General features: G+C 42.6%; 1 protein-coding gene across 16 annotated transcripts in view; it reads left to right on the plus strand.

The window, feature by feature from the left end:
• The window catches only part of GRM5 (glutamate metabotropic receptor 5), a 351,429-nt gene that overhangs the window by 321,457 nt on the left and 6,911 nt on the right, over window positions 1–23,061 (plus strand). For 5 of the 16 annotated variants that reach the window (XM_077298557.1, XM_077298564.1, XM_077298558.1 and 2 more), the window contains exons 8-10: window positions 9,514–10,453; window positions 15,023–15,070; window positions 19,128–19,181. In XM_077298557.1, the coding sequence (XP_077154672.1) occupies window positions 9,514–10,453; window positions 15,023–15,070; window positions 19,128–19,181 (1,042 nt within the window). Of the gene's footprint in view, window positions 1–9,513; window positions 10,454–12,024; window positions 12,062–15,022; window positions 15,071–19,127; window positions 19,182–23,061 lie in introns of all 16 variants that reach the window. The other 11 variants (XM_077298566.1, XM_077298559.1, XM_077298560.1 and 8 more) reach the window with 6 other exon arrangements.

Below are 23,061 nucleotides of genomic sequence, written 5' to 3' on the forward strand. Positions count from 1 at the left end.
TACTGTAGAGAAACAAATACCCGCCTCCACTTCCTGTAGAGAAATACCCGCCCCCACTTCCTGTAGAGAAACAAATACCTGCCCAACTTCCTGTAGAGAAACAAATACCCGCCCCCACTTCCTGTAGAGAAACAAATACCCACCTCCACTTCCTGTAGAGATACAAATACTCACCCCCACTTCCTGTAGAAACACAAATACCCGCCCCCACTTCCTGTGGAGAAACAAATACCTGCCCCCACTTCCTGTAGAGAAACAAATACCCGCCCCCACTTCCTGTAGAAAAACACATACCCGCCCCCACTTCCTGTAGAAAATCAAATACCCGCCCCCACTTCCTGTAGAGAAACAAATACCCCCCCACTTCCTGTAGAGAAACAAATACCCACCCCCACTTCCTGTAGAGAAACAAATACCTGCCCCCACTTCCTGTAGAGAAACAAATACCCGCCCCCACTTCCTGTAGAAACACAAATACCCGTCCCCACTTCCTGTAGAGAAACAAATACCCGCCTCCACTTCCTGTAGAGAAACAAATACCCGCCCCCACTTCCTGTAGAAACACAAATACCCGTCCCCACTTCCTGTAGAGAAACAAATACCCGCCTCCACTTCCTGTAGAGAAAAAAATACCCGCCCCCACTTCCTGTAGAGAAACAAATACCTGCCCCCACTTCCTGTAGAGAAAGAAATACCCGCCCTCACTTCCTGTAGAGAAACAAATACCCGCCCCCACTTCCTGTAGAAACACAAATACCCGTCCCCACTTCCTGTAGAGAAACAAATACCCACCTCCACTTCCTGTAGAGAAACAAATACCCGCCCCCACTTCCTGTAGGGAAACAAATACCTGCCCCCACTTCCTGTAGAGAAAGAAATACCCGCCCTCACTTCCTGTAGAGAAACAAATACCCGCCCCCACTTCCTGTAGAAACACAAATACCCGTCCCCACTTCCTGTAGAGAAACAAATACCCGCCTCCACTTCCTGTAGAGAAACAAATACCCGCCCCCACTTCCTGTAGAGAAACGAATACCCGCCTCCACTTCCTGTAGAGAAACAAATACCCGCCCCCACTTCCTGTAGAGAAACAAATACCTGCCCCCACTTCCTGTAGAGAAACAAATACCCGCCCACACTTCCTGTAGAGAAAGAAATACCCACCCCCACTTCCTGTAGAGAAACAAATACCCGCCCCCACTTCCTGTAGAGAAAGAAATACCCACCCCCACTTCCTGTAGAGAAACAAATACCCACCCACACTTCCTGAAGAGAAACAAATACCCGCCCCCACTTCCTGTAGAGAAACGAATACCCGCCTCCACTTCCTGTAGAGAAACAAATACCCGCCCCCACTTCCTGTAGAGAAACAAATACCTGCCCCCACTTCCTGTAGAGAAACAAATACCCGCCCACACTTCCTGTAGAGAAAGAAATACCCACCCCCACTTCCTGTAGAGAAACAAATACCCGCCCCCACTTCCTGTAGAGAAAGAAATACCCACCCCCACTTCCTGTAGAGAAACAAATACCCGCCCCCACTTCCTGTAGAGAAATAAATCCATTGGTGACAACTGGAATTCCTCTTTAATGACTGCCAGCCCCCAAGAACTTAAAAAATCCAAACAAATTGTTATTACTTCTTGTTTGGGTGAAAATGGAGAGACTTTTACAATGCTGAGAAATTAAAACATGAAGTCAAGCATATACTCATATAATTCTAAGGTGAGGATTCTGGAATTTTTATTTTCAAAGCAGTTTATGTGTCTATAGAAAATAAATCCTCCTTCCCTCCTAAAGTTACGGCATTTATTATTAGACCGCTACACACTGTGACAACTCCACATTTCTGATAGAGAACAGATGCTTTTATGCCTGTAATCCACTGTGATTATCCCCAAAAAGAGACCCCCTGAGCCATACCCTATAACGGGCAGCTTCCATTTGTCCTTTGTAATAAGAATTTAAGGCGTCTGTTAAATCCGAGAAGCTGTGGTGAAAACCCACACATAACCGCACGGCGTGGACTGAGCCTGGCTAAAATTAATATTGAATCAATAACCAGCCTGGGGTTGGGGAATAAATCAAATGTGGCTTGTAATAAAATATACACGGTAGACAAGCCAAGCGCCAGTCTGAGCTGAAAATTTTATTAAGGAATGTAAAATCGGTAATATATACTGAGAGGTGTGAAATCATTCAGAATCAGTGACGGAGGACAGACATGATGAGCATGTTTGAAATTAATAAGTGAGGAAGGCCGTGGAGTACTGAATTAAAGGGGTCCCTGTGCGGCTGCACATTCTGCAGCAATGATATCTCCGGCCCTGCTTTACACTAATATCTAGACAATCTTAAAAATCTAGGGTAATTCATGGTTAACACTTGAAGCATACCTGTCCTTTCACACAAAACTCGTAGAAAAGCATGGTCATTATCAATGATATGGTATTACAATGGGAACTGGAACTTCCTTCTCCTCACTTCCCAACACGCATTTCTTCTACTGTTGTCATATGCCGTGCCTTCCCTGAAAGTCATTTCTCTGTTATTGCCGTTTGCAGTGAACAAGAACAAACAAATAGAAAGCAAGAACAGCTTGACAAAGACCTGCCCTTCTAGAGATACAAAGACCCAAAACCACTTCCTGTAGAGAGACAAAGACCTGCTCACACTTCCTATAGAAAGGCAAAAACCCACCCTCACTTCCTGCAGAGAGACAAAGACGTGTTCACACTTCCTGTAGAGAGACAAAGACCTATTCACACTTGTTGTAGAGATACAAAGACCCAAACCCACTTCCTGTAGAGAGACAAAGACCTGCCCCCACTTCCTGTAGAAAGTCAAAAACCCACCCCCACTTCCTGTTGAGAGACAAATACCTGCCCCCACTTCCTGTAGAGACAAAGACCTACTCACACTTGTAGAGAGACAAAGACCCACCCCACTTCCTGTATAGAGACAAATACCTGCCCCCTTTTCCTGTAGAGAGACAAGGACCTACCCGCACTTCCTGTAGAGCAACAAAAACCTGCCCCCACTTCCTGTAGAGAGATAAGGACCTTCCCACACTTCTTGTAGAGAGACAAAGACCTGCCCGCACTTCCTGTAGAGCAACAAAAACCTGCCCCACTTCCTGTAGAGACAAGGACCTATCCACACTTCCTGTAGAGAAACAAAGACCTGCCCACCCTTCCATTAGAGAGACAAAGACCTGCCCCCACTTCCTGTAGAGAGACAAATACCTGCCCCCACTTCCTGTAGAGAGACAAATACCTGCCCCCACTTGCTGTAGAGATAAAGACCTACTCCCACTTCTTGTAGAGAGATAAAGACCCACCCCAATTCCTGTAGAGAGACTAATACCTGCCCCCATTTCCTGTAGAGATACAAGTACCTACCCACACTTCTTGTAGAGAAACAAAGGCCTGCCCCCACTTCCTTTAGAGAGACAAAGACCCACTCACACTTCTTGTAGATAAAGACCCACCCCTACTTCCTGTAGAGAGACAAATACCTGCCCCCACTTCCTGTAGTGAGACAAGGACCTACCCACACTTCTTGTAGAGAGATAAAGACCTGCCCCCACTTCCTTTACAGAGACAAACACCTGCACACACTTCCTGTAAAGAGACAAAGACCTGCCACCACTTCCTATGGCGGGACAAAGACCTTACAACGTTCCTTCCCTATACCCTACACCTGTCACTTTGCACACCTTAGATACGTTCAGTAGAGGAGTAGAGGTCTTTTTCTCTCCACAGGGAGTGAAGGAGGGCTTTGTTTCTCTGCTCCTGTTCTCCAATCTGTCAGGAGAAGCATAACAGAGATGATAGGCTTCAGTTAAGGACAGGCAAGCCCTTGGATAAAGGCAGGAGCAATGCATTCTTACAAAGGAAGGGCGTTCCAGTACCTATAGTGCTGATGAGAATAATGACAGTTCCTGAACATATTAGACTGGTATATGCACCACAAAAGTTTTATCGTGGATTGGGAGCCTAGGGCAGCAGAGTAATGCATTTCTATGTTTTGAGTAAAAGGACAGATGAACATTATCCGTCTATGCTTTGGATTTGGAGCTCGGTATAAGAAAAACTTAGCTCTGACTAATATAAGACAAATCATCAGATAGCAGAGAATGTAACAACCTTGTCTTCAGAGAGGAACGAGAATGTCCGTATGTTTTTATCATTTCTATTCTTACGCTATTTTATTACAAAAGTCATTTTACTACAAAGCTGATTAAAATAATCTGCCGGATCAGGAAGAGCAGTGGCCCCGTGTAAGCCCCAGACAGCGGGCATCCCCCGTGCAGGGCATTAGTCGGCCGTGCCAGGGAATGTTTGTGTTGTGCCCTCGTCTATCTCAGGTTATTTCTTCTCCTCTATAGGTGATAGGGTTTTCTCCAGGAAATCATTTCTGATCAGCAGGAATGTGGTGCGATGAAAGAAGACTTATCTACACATAATATCCCACTGTTGCTAGGAGACAATATTTCGCTGCCGCACAGATATAAACTATTAACCATTCACAGTCAGCTGTCTCGTAACCCAGCAGATGTAACAGCAGTGGAACAGTGCAGACATATTTCCTTTTTATGTTTTTTAGTGGCGATGTCGCGCTTTTTTATTCATTGCTCTCGAAAAGGGATTGAAGCAACTTTGTAAATTGTCTTCATTAAAAAAAATCTCCTGCCGTTTTGTGTATACAGCTCCTATGCTGACTTATGTGGACAAGTAGTAACTGAAGCAGTGTGCAGCCCCATCCTGCAATCTTTAAGCTATGTGCACACAAAGGTTTTTTTAAGGAGCCTTTTGAAACTGGATCATTCCAAAACAGGCCTAAAAAAATTGATGAAAATTCTTGGAACGTATTTTCTATTCATTTCTATTGTAAAACCACTTTGTCGGTCATATGTTCCTTTTATTTGGGGTGTTTTTCTTCCCCTTTAGGTTTTTGAAAAACACCCAATGGGAGAAAAGAAAGTGCAAGTCACTTCTTTGAAGCAGTTCTTGAAGGAAAATGCTCCAAACTAGGGATTGCTCAATCAAAAAGGCTGTAAAAATTCTTAAAGGGAACCTATCACCCCGTTTTTTAAAGATTAGATAAAAATAGTGTGAAATAGGGGCAGAGCTGGGCTTTACATTAGTGCCTTTTTGGTGCCTTTACACCCCCGTTAGGCTGCCGAAATACCTTTGTGAAGTGGCCGTTTTGTCCTGTCACTCAAGTTGGTCAGGTCGGATGGGCGTGGTCACAGCGCTGTTTCTCCCCCAGATCAGGCTCATCATTACGTTGGTGGCGTAGTGGTGTACGCATGTCCAAGGTCCCGAATCCTGCACAGGGGAGTGAAAATAGCAGCGATGTCCGTTATTTCATTGGTGGTCGGTGGGTGCGGCCATCTTGCTTTGGCCGCGCGTGCGCAGAAGCGGCGCTCTGCTGGCCGCGGCTTCAGGAAAATGGCCGCGGGCATCCGCGCGTGCGCAGATGGCTATCGCGGCGGCCATTTTCGTGAAGCCGAGATGCGAACTCTGCTTCACGAAAATGGCCGCCGCGATAGCCATCTGTGCACGCGCGGATGCCCGCGGCCATTTTCCTGAAGCCGCGGCCAGCAGAGCGCCGCTTCTGCGCACGCGTGGCCAAAGCAAGATGGCCGCGCCCACCGACCACCAATGAAATAACGGACATCGCTGCTATTTTCACTCCCCTGTGCAGGATTCGGGACCTTGGACATGCGCACACCACTACGCCACCAACGTAATGATGAGCCTGATCTGGGGGAGAAACAGCGCTGTGACCACGCCCATCCGACCTGACCAACTTGAGTGACAGGACAAAACGGCCACTTCACAAAGGTATTTCGGCAGCCTAACGGGGGTGTAAAGGCACCAAAAAGGCACTAATGTAAAGCCCAGCTCTGCCCCTATTTCACACTATTTTTATCTAATCTTTAAAAAACGGGGTGATAGGTTCCCTTTAAGGAAATGAAAAAGTTCTCTAAAAACTCCATAAAGGAGAAGCGTTTTTCCTCAAGTGGTTTCCACTAGAAAACTCATCGTCTTTGACCTTCTCAAAAAAGCTCTGTGGAGCCATTTCATCAATGCTTTTATATCGGAAAACTGGTATGGAAAGTTTTAGAAAAGTTGCAAAATTTTTGAGCAACGCCAGGTTGCGCAAACATTTTGTGGCTTTTGGTGTTTTCACATCATTTAATCTCATGGCTGGTGAGGCAAACAAGGAGGAGCACAACACTTGGCACCTCGCCTGACTCATTAAGAGGCGCAAACCTCTTTACTCCACCCCCTAGGAGCCTATGTCTTTTAGATGTTGGTATATCCGCATGCTAAAGGAAGACACTTCAAAAAATGCCAGCAGTGTTTTACCTGAATTGTCTTTGGGGGCGTCTTTGCCACCGTTCTCTCTTTTTTTTTTAACATCTAATATATAAAGCTGAATATGTGTATGTGTGTATGTGTGTATGTCCGGGATTGGCATCTGAACCGTCGCAGCTACAGCCACAAAATTTTGCACAGTCACACGTCTGGACCCCGAGAGCGTCATAGGCTATGTTGTGAGGCAAAATTTTAACCCCGCGCGTTCCAATTCACCAGACAATTTTGCCCCTATCTACATAATGGGGAAAAAATGAAAGGAAAAGTGTTGGAGGCAAATTGACAGCTGCCAGATGTGAACAAGGGGGACTTAAAGAGTGAGAGCGATGGCGCCAAAGAGTATATACCGTACAGTTGCTAAGGTGGGGCCCCGACATGGGATACTCACCACACACGGGGATATGAACACACACACAAAATGCGTCACACACTACCACGTACTTGAACACATATACCACCCTCAGCACACATTTCACCACATACACCAACCTCGCCACATAAAAGTCAAAACACAAAAGTTGCCGCTCAAAACTCGCCACGCGCAAAACTCACCACATGCAAAACTAGGCTCACGCAAAACTCGCCACACGTGCAAAGCTCACCTCATGGAAAACTCGCCGCATGCAAAACTTGCACACGTGGAAAAATTGCCACATGCACAAAAGTTGCAACACATGCAAAAGTTGCTTCACACAAAACTTACACATACTCAAAACGCACCACAAATAAAACTCGCCACGCGCAAAACTCGCCATGCGCAAAACTTGCTGCACACAACTTGCTACACTAACCTGTCACATGCAACTCGACACACAAAAAGCTGCTACACGCATGTCGCCACACAAAACTCATCTCACAAAAGTCGCTACATGCATGTCGCCACACGCAACTCAACACACACAACTTGACACATGAAACTCGCCCTAAAACACACACAAGTCTGGTATTATCCTTCAAAAATAAAAAATCTGATTAATAAGCAGACAAACTACAAGAGCAACAAATGTACCATATAGGAAATACGGCAGCTGTCAGTCACATGACCTGTCTATTATGTGTATATGTGAGCTAATATATACTGCCAGGGGGGAGGGCTTCCTGTTGGCTGGGGATTTATCAGGCTGCCAATAGCAACCAATCACAGCTCAGCTTCTATTTTGCTACAGTTAATTAATTTGAGCTCTGAATGGTTAATATAGGCAACAAAGGACATTCTCAGTATAACAAAGCTTGTGTGATGTAATAGCATGTCAGTTAGGGTGTGTTGGTGGAAAGGCTGATGTCAGTCACATTACCTCTATGTGAGAGGATATAGAAACTGCCAGTTACAGACTATTTTTACCATAATAATGCCTCATAAGAAAAGGAATTCCATGGCACGAATGTCAGCTGATGCAAGAAGAAAAGCTGCATTATGGGCCAATGAAAAATGTGAAGACCGAGAAACAAGGCTGACACACATGAGAACAGCAGCTGCTTCCTCAAGAGCTAATGAACTTTCTGAGCAGAGGGAAGCGAGGCTTGCAGACAAGAGAACAAGAGCTGCTTCCTCAAGAGCCAATGAACTTTCTGAGGAGAGGGAAGTGAGGCTTGCAGACAGGAGAACAAGAGCTGCTCCCTCAAGAGCCAATGAACTTTCTAAGGAGAGGGAAGTGAGGCTTGCAGACATGAAAACAAGAGATGCTTCCTCAAGAGCCAATGAACTTTCTGAGGAGAGGGAAGTGAGCCTTGCAGACATGAAAACAAGAGCTGCTTCCTCAAGGGCCAACAAACTTTCTGAGGAGAGGGAAGCGAGGCTTGGAGACATGAAAACAATTTTTTGCCTTTAATAATTCCATTTCTATCTATCTATTTGTTTTGTGGTTTTTGTGTGCAGAATAAATTTTTGTTGACACATTCTATTTTGCTAACAGCAATTATTAACCCAGGCGAAGGCGGGTAGTACAGCTAGTAAAAAAATAAAATAGAAGTTAAGGGCCCTCTGACTGTGCCCATAAAGCAGAGGAATATAGGTACAAAAAGAGGCTCAATTTCCGAATCAAAATTCCTCTTTTGCTTGGTTTTCCAAATCCCATTTCCCAAAACATGTATCGCTTACACAATCCCTCCGACTAAGAAGCAAAACCATAAACCATAAAAATGGTGAAGGATTCATCAAGGATTTTTTCTTCTCAAAACAGCTCCATTATTGTCCTTAGTCTGAATAAGGTCTTGCGGACCATCGCATGAAATGATTGCGAGTGAGCTGCGTGTGCGACGTATCATATAGACAAGAATGGTGCCATGTCTGGAAAAGTGCAGGCACTTACTAAATCCTGAATAACCCGTTATTGCAGCATTTTAGTAACATTGGAAATCTTTCTTATGCCTTCATAATTGGAGTTACACGTGTTCTTCCTTAACTTTATGTTTGGCTCGTCATATTTTGAGATGTGTGGCGTGAGTTGAGCAGCTTTGAAAAAACATCTTATTTTGTGATACTTTGTCAGGAGATGTTTATGCTCTATATTTCTATACGTCGTCACTTAGTGGTTTTGATGCAAATTACAGGCTGTCAAGAGTTTTTCTATCATTTTGAGGAGATAGTTTTATATATAAATGGGAGTTTTTAGTCTTTGTTCACAAGGAGTTCAAGTATTTAAGATGGTGCTCCTTTGTTGGGGGGGGGGGGGGGTTGGAGGAGTTTTTATTTCACCGAAGTGGTTTGGGAGAGTTTTTAGGAATTGATTTATTACTGAAGCATTTTTTATTTGACTTTGTCTAGTTTTGGGCAGATTCCATTAGATCTCCTTTAGGCTATGTTCACACAGAGTTTTTTTTAAAGTGCTCAAACAACAACAAAAAAAGTTTTAAAAATAGAAAATGGAGTTATTTCTTTTTCTAAAGTGGTTTGGGAGAGCATTTTTGCACCTTTTTGATTGGACAGTACCTAGTTTGGAGCAGATTCCATCAGGTCTCCAACAAAGTAACATGGACTTTTTCTAAGTAGGTTTTGAGGAGCATTTTTCGAGTGTATCTGCTAATAAAAACTAGTCAAAAGACTTTGCGTGACCATAGCCTGGGGAGTAAACACTTGATGTGTACATGAGGTGTTTTTTAACAATTTTTTTTTTTGCCTTTATAGGATGTATCCATATCCCAGTAGAATATCTTCGGTGGAAGGACCCTGAGCCGATAGCAGCTGTAGTCTTTGCGTGTCTAGGTTTACTTGCCACCATGTTCGTCACAGCAATATTCATCCTGTACCGAGACACTCCTGTAGTGAAGTCATCGAGCAGAGAACTATGCTACATCATCCTGGCCGGCATCTGCTTAGGCTACCTGTGCACGTTCTGTCTAATTGCAAAACCTCAACGGATATATTGTTACCTGCAAAGAATTGGTATTGGTCTTTCTCCAGCGATGAGCTATTCGGCTCTTGTGACCAAAACCAACCGCATAGCCCGGATCTTGGCCGGTAGTAAGAAGAAAATCTGTACCAAGAAGCCAAGGTTCATGAGTGCCTGCGCACAGCTGGTCATAGCTTTCGTCCTTATCTGCATCCAGCTAGGAATCATCATTGCTCTGTTTATCATGGAACCTCCGGATATCATGTTTGATTACCCGAGCATCCGAGAAGTCTACTTGATTTGCAACACCAACAACCTTGGTGTGGTGACTCCACTTGGCTACAATGGTTTGCTAATCTTGAGCTGTACCTTCTATGCATTCAAGACTCGGAACGTGCCAGCCAATTTTAACGAGGCAAAATACATCGCATTCACCATGTACACCACCTGCATCATATGGTTAGCCTTTGTGCCAATTTATTTTGGTAGCAACTATAAAATTATCACCATGTGCTTCTCAGTGAGCCTAAGTGCCACGGTAGCTCTCGGCTGTATGTTTGTGCCAAAGGTTTATATAATCCTTGCGAAACCGGAAAGAAATGTCCGCAGTGCGTTCACTACCTCCACAGTGGTCCGAATGCACGTTGGGGATGGAAAGTCTTCTTCAGCCGCCAGCCGATCCAGCAGTCTGGTCAATTTATGGAAAAGGAGAGGGTCTTCTGGAGAAACGTTAAGGTAAAAATCTTTACATCTAAAAATTAGTTTACCTCTGTTTTTCAACGGAACATTTAACATGAATTCCCGGTGGTACACTCTTTATATTTTCATCGCTTGTCAAAGTTTTTAGTGGTAACATATTTGTAGTGAGACTAAAACAGGTTTCCTTATAGGATGTTTTCAGGAAGTGCCAGACTTGGCCAACAACAGACAGAAGTGGCGCTGTTTCTTACTATAAAGACCGTGGTTTCAAATCTTAGACATTGTCTTTAAGAAACACTTTCTGGTGTTATTTTCAACCACTACCCCAATATGTCGTAAATGTGCCTATAATCAATATCATTTCCAAACACTTGGTTTCATGTTCCCCATTTTATAAGAGGAGAGTCTCCATAACAAGGATCAAAATGTTGCCCATTTTTAATCACTAAAACAGAAGAACCTAGGGATTGTTCACCCCTTTACACAATTGAAAACCATAGCGATCCTGGATTTGGAGCTCTCCAGAGCTCCATTTGAATGGAGTGGGGGTGCACATGCTAATATGGGACTGCCGGAATGATCCAAGAACAGCGCTTATTTCCAGCAGTCTCATAGGCAAAGAAAGGAGAGGAGGACAAGTACACTTCCACCACAGAGCCCCATTCTTAGGCTCGATGGGGGTCCCGGTGTTCAGTTCCCAGAAATCAGTAGGTTATCCCTTGTCCTATGGCTAAGGAATAACTTTCAATTGTGATAATACCTCTTTATGTCTAAATCCAGATCTGGTGTTTGCTAACATTAGAGTTCCTCTGGTAACAGATGTAATGCACTGGTTGTCACCATCCAATAGCAAAGAGGATGGAATGATCAAGTCTGGGCAACCCTTTTTCTCTAAAAGCCCCATGGGCTTCCTTTATGGAGTATATGCCCATAGCAGAAAACTATTTCTGACATAAAATCATAGAATGTGCAGAATTAAAGTATTCAGAATGCTTCATATTCACTAATTCAAGTTTTTTTAGGATTTCTTACATTTTTTAAATATGCAATGAGATTATTATGGGTAAGAGTCACTTCTCTAGAGGAGTCCTTCAATCCATCAATGTGGCCACCATCTCCATCTGCAGGCCTCAATCTCCCAGGTTCCATGTTTATAGCTTAGAGATGGCCACACATGCTTAATCACTCCCAATAATAGTCTATAGAAGAGATAGAAAAAGTTGTTTCCTTATCCTCCTTCATCAGGGGTGACTAAGTCATAGTGCCTGAGAAGGCCTAACGGCTGTTCTTCTCCAGCATTGTAAATGGCACATTGTAGGTAAAGAATTTGCATTGGGCGTTATTCACTATAAAGGAGGGTGACCGGCATGTGTGGCCTCAGATCTGGTCCATCGTTAACTGTAAATTTTAGCAGGAGTCATTTTACAGAGTTGTGATTCCAAAAAGTATCACACGGAAAGAATCAGTCTGGCCCAGAAGTAATGACAGAAGATTTTGCCGTAATCTTCATTGTTTTTATCCTCCTATTATTTGTAGCATTGTTTTTGTCTTCTCCATTTCCACTCTCATCTCATGTCTTTACGGTAGTTTGTTCTTTGTTTTTTCAGTCTTCGCACCTCCATCATCAGACCACCTGTACCCAATGTAAGTCATTCAACGAGCCATTACTTCCTATCCATTTTATGTTCTACCCTGAGTTGCCATATTTATTATGGAAGTTTTTCTACTTTATACAGTTTTATATTGTACTAATCAATAACAAGGAAGATTGAATAGACCCAGTTAAAGGGAATCTGTCACCCCCAAAATCGTATATGAGCTGTGGCCACCAGCATCAGGGGCTTATCTACAGCATTCTGTAATGCTGTAGATAAGCCCCCGATGTAACCTGAAAGATGATAACAAAGGTTAGATTATACTCACCTGGGGCGGTCCCGCTGCGGTCCGGGTCCGATGGGCCGTCACGGGTCGGTCCAGTGCCTCCTATCTTCATACGATGACGTCCTCTTCTTGTCTTCTTGCCGTGGCTCCGGTGCAGGCGTGCTTTGTCTGCCCTGTTGAGGGCAGAGCAAAGTACTGCAGTGCACAGGCGTTGGGAAAGGTCAGAGAGGCAGTGCTTTGCTCTGCCCTCAACAGGGAGATAAAGTACCCCTGCCCCAGCGCCGCGGCAAGAAGACAAGAAGAGGACGTTATCGTATGAAGATAGGAGGCGCTGGATTGGACCGCGACGCCCATCGGACCCGGACCACAGCAGAACCGCCCCTGGGTGAGTATAATCTAACCTTCATTTCTCATCTTTCAGGTTACATCAGGGGCTTATCTACAGCATTACAGAATGCTGTAGATAAGCCCCTGAAGCCGGTGGCCAGAGCTCATATGCGATTTTGGGGGTGGCAGACTCCCTTTAAGAATTTTTAGTATTTAAAGCGGTTTTCCTCCTTTTTTTGTAAAAAATAAACTGTTCCAGACTGACAAAAATATATATATGAATGATCCCCAATGATATCCTCCGTACTGCCGACACCTCCACGCTTCCTCTTCTATTGGGGGAAGTGTTGGTGAAAACCACAACCAGTGAACGGCTAGAATTGCCAAGCGCTGTTCCTGCTTGAATAGGTAAAGGGTGATCAGCGCCGGGATCTGGGCAGAAGAACAGAGGAGCAATGGGGAATGGTAGGAAATTCTATGTGTTTTTTATTTTTATACCACACTGTGCTTGTTTTTAGAATAAAAAAGGATGGACAACCCCTTTAAAAGGAATCTGTTACTATGACAGACCTCTTTAAAGTAAATAAAAAGAATAGATGGTGTTGCAGTATGTCTCACCAATGTCTTGTACTTTATTTATATTTGAAAAAATATGTAGAGATAAAAGAGTTTAAAGCAGAGTAGAATCATAGAATGTTGGAAGGGACCTCCTGGGTCATCTGGTCCAACCCCCTGCTCAAAGCAGGATTCACTAAATCATCCCAGACAGTAGCTCAGTGGAGGGCCAAAAAAGTCACATCAGGGGTTATAAAGCATATATCACCAAGTGCACAGATACATTGATGGAATATAGTCCACAATGGGTTGCATACTCTCAAAGAAGCAAAGGAATCATATATAAACTTACATGGTACAAGTGTGAAGTGCTAATTGTGTTTTATCCCAGCAACCCAACTGGAGTTTCACCCAGCTTCATCAGGGAGTATGTCTCTTTAAAGTAATGCATCAGTGTGATACCATCATACTCTTATACTACTGAGAGTAACTGCATCCAATACCATATTTACCTACATATACATTGGTATTTAAGCCCTGTTCCCGGGAACACCCAAAACCAGGCACTTTTGTGTTGGACCTGCATAAACTCCATCCCTTTTAAAGGAAGTGGTAGAATTATCCTGCCAAAATCAGGACTGTTGTGCAATATGCATTAGACAGTCCCAAAAAAGAATCCTGCCTTTTACTTATTTATTTATTAAAGGCTGAGTGGAATGAAAAAATAAATTAATCCTATTGATCCTGTTCCACTGAATACCCCTCTGGTTCTTCTTTTTGGTCTGTCTCAACAAACAAGAAATGCCATTTAACCAATCACTGGCTGATGTAGGTTACCTCTGTGGCCTGTGATTGGCTAAACAGGCATTTCCTGTGTGTCGAGATGAGACCAGGAAGTAGAAACTAGCAAGGACCGGAGGACTATCTGATCAGAATAGGGGAAGGACCAGTGGGGGCGAGTATTGCTTCTTATTGATTCGCTGGATAATGTCTAAGTAACTACTAAAATTTAGAAAATATTTCTTTAAGTTTAAAATGAAAGGGAAAAATTAAGGTTTTGGATTAAAAAAAACTTAAGAACTTATCAACTAAGATCCCTACCCATTGATGTAAAGCTTTTATTATTACACTGTACAATCTAATTTGCTCCAGTAGGCATTTATTGTATACATCAGTAAGTTTTCATGCCATCTCATTAAGTCATTTTACTAGCATTTAATAAACCTGATGCCAAAATACAAAGGGACAGTAGAGTTATAAGAAAAAGTTTATCCCCTTTGTCCATTTTCTCTATGCATGTCTCCCAAATGTTGTCTCATCCTACTCAAAATCATCACTATATATCGGCAGTTTTACCAAACAGCAGTCCAGTCTGTATTGCACAGATGCTTTAATCAATCAAGGTGTTTGTGAGTGGAAAAAAGTATGTGAACCTCTAGAATAACGACTTGTTAGAAAGTTTTTTTGTTTTGTTTTTTTTAACAACCTTATCGAATATGTTAATGAGTCAAACAGTTTTGGCAAAATTGATTTTAGTAATCATAATTCTGTTTTTTGACTTTATATATTAAAAAAAATATAATATTTATAGGAATTCCCAAAAGTTTGAAAAAGTAGAAATGGATTGACAATTTTTAAACAGAAGACATTCAACATTGAAGGCCAAATTATACAGACGTGTCCACCCATTCCTTTTCTTAAATTTGGACTCCAACTTCTCATAAAAAAAATCACAACATGCTAAGAAAAATCTTGATAGGTTGTAGATCACATTATGTAGACACTTATAGTATAAACATCTCCCAACAGAGTAACGCAAAATCATGTTTCTTTTTTTAAAAGCTGGTCATTTTGCTGTTCATCTGAGGATGTGATGAGCCAAGAGAAAAGGTAAGGAAGGATACAAATGTATAGACCTTCAGAACCATAGGTTAGAACTCTTTAGCTTTAGAAAATTAATAAGCAGCAGTTGCAACCGAATCTTCGTGCCCAAGGAGGTCCAAAGTTCCTTCTGCTGCAAAAAACACCAATGTTATAAATGCAGCATGGTAAAAAACAGCAATTTTTGCAATTTTGCTTTGGAGCCCAAGATCTCTACGTTGAATCCAAGTCAACAAGTTTCGTATAATATGGGCCCGAGTCATATTGTGCGTTTTTTTTTCTTCTTAAGTCAGTTTTCTTTTTTTGTCTTTTAGTATTGGTTAATATTTTTTGTGTCAAATTATTTAATATGGCGTTTGATGTTTTTGAATTCTGTGCAAACCCCAAAAAACGCTCTTTATTTTTGTCGTTAAACTTTTTTGCGTCGCATGTTCAGGTAAAATGACACAAGATTTGTTGCAATTTTTTTTTATATAAAAGTTTACATTGAATCAGCCAAAAACATCTGTAAACCACATATCATGCCCACAAGGAGAACATTAAAAAAAACGGGGAAACACATATAAAATGAATTTACAAAAACGGGCAAATTATATGAATAAAGTGCAAGCAAAAAAAACCTGGAAAAATTAGAGAAAAAAAGCAAAAATGAATCAGGACCTTTGTAATTTAATGTGAATTCAGGGAAAGAAAACAAAGAGATAAGAAAAGGAGACCCTAGGGTCTACATTAAAGACCAAGCTGCCCGACTATGTATTATACTCAACCCAAATTTTAGAAGGTATGGGTTGTAATAGTCAACAAGAGAAAGTAGTCTTCCCGAGCTCCAAAAATGTAAACTGCTCTTCCTCTTGATGTTACACTTATCATCACGCCAAAATCAACACCAATCACAACATGTGTTCTTGGTGGAATACAATGGTCAAAACCTCCTTTCTCGAACATGAGAAGTCATGGCCTGGTAAAATGAGAAAAAATTAAATTTGGAGATCATCCGAGAGGCATGGTCTACGGCGGCTTTGCCAATTCATAGTCATTTTGCCACATTTGAAAATGCAAAATTGTTGAATATGAGACATCTTCTTCTTGAAATACAACTCTTAATTTTAAATAAATTGTTAAAAATTATCCAAGACATAAAAGAAAATAGAATCACATTGAACAGTTTCCAATATATCAAAAACTGTCAAAGATGAAGACTTTTTGATCTGAAGAAGGTTTCATAAGGAAAATATCCCGATAAGTTTTACGGTAACCTGAGGAATTGAGATATGGGCTCTTCTACACTCTGTCAAGGTTTGATCACTAAAGACTAACAAAAAAAGTTTTATTAGTTGTGAAATATAAGGGTTTACATACTTTTTTGGCCCTATCACCTTGACTGATGAAATCAGATGTTCAATATAGTTATGGCACCATGAAATGTTTAGTGCATTAATTAGTAAGATTTAAAGGGACTTTCCGGCAAACAACGTTGAGGATTTATCTTTAAGATAAGCAATCAATATCTGATTGGTGAAGGTCCTCTTACCCCCCGTCAGTCAGCAGACTAAAGAGACCACATTCATGTTCATGTGCTTTTCAAACATTCATTTATTGGGGCTTCAAAAGGAAATTTTCATCAGTGGGATTTCAGGTGCTCAAATAACCATTATCACTAAAAGGAAAGGGCAGAAGGACTATGCCCTTCATTCCTGATTATCCTATTAGACTTTCCTTGAAAGAATAAGCAATGTATGAACTTAAAGACTTTGTACTCTTGGCACCCAACCCACTCTTATTAAGACTACTGACATGTCACTATGACATGTCAAAAGATTTTTTTTAATTTATTGGTTCCCTTTAAAGAGAATCTATCATGTGCTATAAATATTTTTTTTTTACCCGATGTAGATTCCGCTGTTCTTTTGAATTTGACGGTGTTTTTCTTATGTTCCTGCATCTCTCCGTTACAGAGATATGGCCCCATCTTCCCTTTATGTAAATCTAGTCCTTTTTAGCTTAGTAGGAGTGATCCTGAACTCTTCTCTGTGGGCGTCTTTTTGAAGACCACACCCAGTAGACAAAAAAGACTAGATCTCATGAAGGGCCATATCTCATGAACGGAGATGCATGGGAACAAAAGAAAAATAGACGGATTGAGGGAAATAACGGCATTTACACCAAGTTAAAAAAAAAATCCATATTCAAGTAGGATTAAATTCCAATCAAATTTGACAAAAATGCCATATCCACATGAATTCAGCAAGCTGGCATGCGCTAGGGCATCCTGGACCTATTCGTGAATGGAAGTCCTGGCCTAGAATGAAGATGCCAAAGACCGTATGTGGGACAGTGGGCAGCAGGGGTGATTTGTGAGGTGAGTATTGGTTGTTTGTTTGTTTTTTCCTGTATCTTATGTTTACTATGCACTGGGTTTTGAGAGCATAATAAGGGACAATCAATATGAGGAGAATAAATTCAGTAAAATTCGACAGGTTTGGCAAATTGGAATCTTGTCAGATCCGCTCATCTCTAGTGCTAAGAGTAGAAAGTCTTTGAGTCGATACACTGCTTGCTTTGCTCTCCAAGAAAAGTCAAATTGAGCCAACTTGGAATGTAATGATACAGCCCTTCTGCCTTGTGATCATGGGGATCTTAGCTTCTTGACCCCCCACTGTTAAAAATGTCTGACTTGTAGTGTTGAGCATTCCGATGCTGCAAGTATCGGGTATCGGCCGATACTTGCTGTATCGGAATTCCGATACCGGGATTCCGATACTCTTGTGGTATCGGGTATCGGGTATCGCAACAACATTAATGTTAAAATGTGTAAAAGAGAGAATTAAAATAAAAAATATCGCTATACTCACCTCTCCGACGCAGCCGGGACTTCAGCGAGGGAACCGGCAGCGTTGTTTGTTTAAAATTCGCGCTATTACTTGGTTACGTGAATTCCCGGCTTGTGATTGGTCAGGTCGGCCACGTTGCCGGGACGCGGACCAATCACAGCAAGCCGTGACGAAATTACGTCACGGCTTGCTGTGATTGGTCCGCGTCCCGGCAATATGGCCGCCCTGACCAATCACAAGCCGTGACGTCACGGGAGGCTGGACACGCGCCCATTTTAAAATGAGCGCGTCCAGCCTCCCGGCTTGTGATTGGTTGACCGCGGCGCAACCAATCACAAGCCGTGACGTCACGGGAGGCTGGACACGCGCCCATTTTAAAATGAGCGCGTCCAGCCTCCCGGCTTGTGATTGGTTGACCGCGGCGCAACCAATCACAAGCCGTGACGTCACGGGAGGCTGGACACGCGCCCATTTTAAAATGAGCGCGTGTCCAGCCTCCCGTGACGTCACGGCTTGTGATTGGTCAGGGCGGCCATATTGCCGGGACGCGGACCAATCACAGCAAGCCGTGACATAATTTCGTCACGGCTTGCTGTGATTGGTCCGCGTCCCGGCAACATGGCCGACCTGACCAATCACAAGCCGGGAATTCACGTAACCAAGTAATAGCACGAATTTTAAACAAACAACGCTGCCGGTTCCCTCGCTGAAGTCCCGGCTGCGTCGGAGAGGTGAGTATAGCGATATTTTTTATTTTAATTCTTTCTTTTACACATTTATATGGTTCCCAGGGCCTGAAGGAGAGTTTCCTCTCCTTCAGACCCTGGGAACCATCAGGAATACCGTCCGATACTTGAGTCCCATTGACTTGTATTGGTATCGGGTATCGGTATCGGATTGGATCCGATATTTTGCCGGTATCGGCCGATACTTTCCGATACCGATACTTTCAAGTATCGGACGGTATCGCTCAACACTACTGACTTGTCAAAACCTTTTGAAAATGATAAGCGCCCACTTACTTCATTCTGCTGACTAGTAAGGGGTCCTGAGAGTTGAAGCTCTGAGATTACAAATGTTATGGCTCATCAAAGTTAATTTATCAATGTTATTTCCTGGAAATCCGCTTTAAGTCCTAATTTATAAAACAAACTAATAATATATTGGGCAACAGTAACTTTTCTTTTTATATACATTTTTTTATTTATTAACCCATCCAACTTTCTTTATTCTAGCATTTCATTTACTCCTGGGCCTACTCACACCTATTGTCAGCAACCTATCGGAATGTAAGAATTTATTTTAAAACTCTTAATCTATGTTGTGCAGCAAACGACAACAACCTACCAGCTTAGCCGCTTTATGTGGTGTATGTCAATACGTTGTATGTCGTCTCAGATGTGATAACTTATGTGTTCGAAAGCAACGTTCCACCGGGTAGGACTGAGCTGATACAAAAAGTTCTTGGAAGGGAAATAAGTGATGATTAATTGGGCTGAGCTATTTTTTGGGATTAAAGAGTATTTCCAGTCCAAATTTTTAATGGAAGGTTGATTGAAATTAAAAAAAATTAGGCTTTTGTCACACTCATCATACCTCAGGTTTTCAGATTTTTTTAATTATGGAACAAGCTTTTTCTTGTTCTCGTTGGAAAGAAGTTTCAGCCTCTATACATAAATTTTGGAACAACTTATTGACACAATGTTAGGGATAGCGGAACGCACCAAATAATTAGAGAGATGGTATAAGATGCGTTCGCAGCCCGGAGTCCACCGTGCAGAGATGGAACCTGCTGCTGAGTAATGACGGACTATATGGCGGTACAATGAGGCTACACACATGGGTTAACTTCACCCTGTGTGAAGGAAGCGAACCCTGTTGGGTCACAGGGTTGCGGTATTGCACCAAGAGCGCAAGCAAGGAGTCTCAGGACTCTATCCAAAGACACAGGATTAGAGTTCGTGTAGACCTCTTGCGCTCAACACCACAATTGGGGTAACAGAATAACTGAGAAAGTAACTTAAATGCACAACAGTGCGTACTGTGCCACTCTGGCGGACGCCACTAACCACCCAGAGTTGGGTAAGGAAAGCGCTCTAAGGCCATGTGCACACGTTCAGTATTTTTCGTGTTTTTTTCGCATTTTTCGCTATAAAAATGCGAAAAAAAGCTAACATATGCCTCCCATTATTTTCAGTGTATTCCGCATTTTTGTGCAAATGTAGCCTTTTTCTCCGTGAAAAAATCGCATCGTGGAAAAAAAGCAACATGTTCATTAAAATGCGGAATTGCAGGGGATTCCGCACACCTGGGAGTCCATTGATCTGCTTACTTCCCGCACGGGGCTGTGCACACCATGCGGGAAGTAAGCAGATTATGTGTGGTTGGTACCCAGGGTGGAGGAGAGGAGACTCTCCTCCACGGACTGGGCACCATATAATTGGTCAAAAAAAAGAATTAAAATAAAAAATAGTCATATACTCACCTTCGATGTCTTCCCGCCTCTCCGCTGCATGCTGCCGCTTCGGTTTCTATAGCTGGTGTGCGGTGAAGGACCTGCGATGACGTCGCGGTCTTGTGATTGGTCGAGACCGGTCATGTGACCGCTCACGTGACCGCGATGTCATGGAAGGTCCTGAACCACACTGGCATCTATAGGAACGGACGCCTGCAGGTGAGTATAACCATTTTTTTTATTTTTTTTATTATTTTTAAACATTCTATCTTTTACTATAGATGCTGCATAGGCAGCATCTATAGTAAAAAGATGGTTTGACAAGTGTGACCAACCTGTCAGTCAGTTTTCCAAGCGATGCTACAGATCGCTTGGAAAACTTTAGCATTCTGCAAGCTAATTACGCTTGCAGAATGCTAAAAAAAGGCAAAAAAAACGGGGAAAAAAAATGCGGATTTCTTGCGGAAAAATTACCGGTTTTCTTCAGGAAATTTCTGCAGGAAATCCGTACGTGTGCACATACCCTAATAGCGCACGGCGCCACACTGGTGGTCACAGCAATTTAGACGCTGTTTTGTGTGTTTATTGCTGATAGCTCAGCCGGGCGCTAGATAGCAAACATCCACCTTACACAAGCAGTCATACACAAGGGAGGGGATGATTAATGAGTGACTTTCACACATCAACACACACACGTTTTCAAATGTACACTAGCGCATGGCCGAGCGGTCATGCGAACCTTTTACAGCTGCAGCAAGTACAGGACCTTCCCAGAAGGACCAATGGGAGGCTGCCACAGAAGTTGAGCACCTTCAGGACCTTCCTAGAGGACCAATGGGATTTGCTGCAGTATCTAAGCATGTGACCCTTGATCTCCAATGAGAGATCTTACCGTGGGCATGCTCAGTATGTGAAAAGCAGGACTTAGTCCGAGAAAGACCTGCTCGCTGCTGATCAGTGCTGGCTACAAGGACAGAGCCTGGAAGGGCAGTAGTAACCAGTTGTCCAGTATCAGCCTGAGCTAGACGCTGGGACCGACGTCTCCGCTGAGCAGACTCCACTGCAGCTGTAGAAGAATGGGAGACCGCAGCGGAGATGGTTTGAGATTCCCCCTGTGCAGAGGCGGGAACTTAACACCTAACACACTCTTCTACTATATTGCCCCTCATGGACAAAATGTGCATCGAAGGGAAGAGTCAGAAGGCCATATAACTCGGACGAGGATCGCAATGCAATACTTGGGCTGGCAGGAGCCTAAAAGCATGTATTACTGTGCAGTGGTCACACTCAGGTCAGGAGAGCCGATAGTCAATCCAAGTATTACATTGCGATCCGCGTCCGAGTTATACGCCCATCTGACTCTTCCTTAAAAAATAGAAGGAATTTTATTTTAACTGATTGGAATTGCTTTTTATGAATTACCGATGTAAATAATGCCTTTTGTTAACTATATATTTTCGTTCCGTCCTTTAAAATAAGGATATTTTGCTACAGAACGTTTACACAGTGGATTTTCTGGGTGGAAAATCCGTTATATATTACAAAAGCAGTGTTGTAAATGAGGTTTCTTGAATTGTGTAAAGGATATCACATTTCCTAAAAACAATCTGTACTGGATACTTGGCCCATCGGTAACATACAGTAAGAGGCCATTAGTGGCATTTTTAAGATCCTTAGTGCTGGTAATGTGGCACCGATCTAACACTTACACCTTCTTGTCTGGAATACCCCTTTAAAGCATTTTCAAATTTGTAAATAAGTGGCACAAAATGGCGGCTCTGCAGCCATTTTCTTTGGGTATTTGATGGGAACCCAAGCCAACTGATGGGATATACTACTTCAGCAATTCTTTACTGGTTTACCATGCATATTCCTGAAACATTGACCTCCTCTTGGATGACCCCCAACTCCTACAGTGTACATCAAAGGAACTCACTACTGGAGGGGGGATGGATGTAGACATACATACTGCTGTGCTATGTGCTATCTGTTTGTTTACTGTCCCCCGGTAGATCGTGAAGTTTTATCCCCATTACAAAATGGAGTGGAAAGTTGGATGCCCATCCTCCACTCCATTCATTCTCAGAGAGGCTCCCGGAAAAATCTGAGCACAGTACTCACCAGCCCATTGGGGAATGAATGGAGTGGTAATTGATCCTAAGCACTGTTGCTCCAGTCTAAGGGTGATAGGTTCTCCGACCTGCTGATCATTTCTGATCCCATCAGTCAGATGTCACCGATCAATAAGTTATCACCTATTCTATGGAGAGTTGATAACTTCTTTTCATCGGACAATTCCTTTAGGACAGAAATAAAAGAAAAATACAAGGAAAAGAACAAATGCTACCAGGTTTTTATTCAGATTTTATCTGATGGGTATCTATGCCATCACACCACATAAGTGACAAATATTACTTTAGGTGGCCCATAATCGAAAATAAATTTTCAACAAGTGTAATAAAACATGAAATATCGAAAAAAAAAAAAAAAACTCAAATACTAAAAGACAGTATAAAATATATGTCTCTCGTGCACTGTGTCTACAGAATAATGGCCGCCATGTGTGACATTATGACGGGAACAGTTCCAAAATATGTTACGGTACCATATATCTGTAATTCTATGTAAATTTTGTGTTTTTCTTGTCCTTTTCTTTCAAGTATGGGTTTCTTATGGTAAGTACAGTGTGTGAAGCAGTATGATGCCAGCTTCGT

Source organism: Ranitomeya variabilis, chromosome 3 (genome assembly GCF_051348905.1).
Source record: "Ranitomeya variabilis isolate aRanVar5 chromosome 3, aRanVar5.hap1, whole genome shotgun sequence".
In the NCBI taxonomy this organism is placed as follows: domain Eukaryota; kingdom Metazoa; phylum Chordata; class Amphibia; order Anura; family Dendrobatidae; genus Ranitomeya; species Ranitomeya variabilis.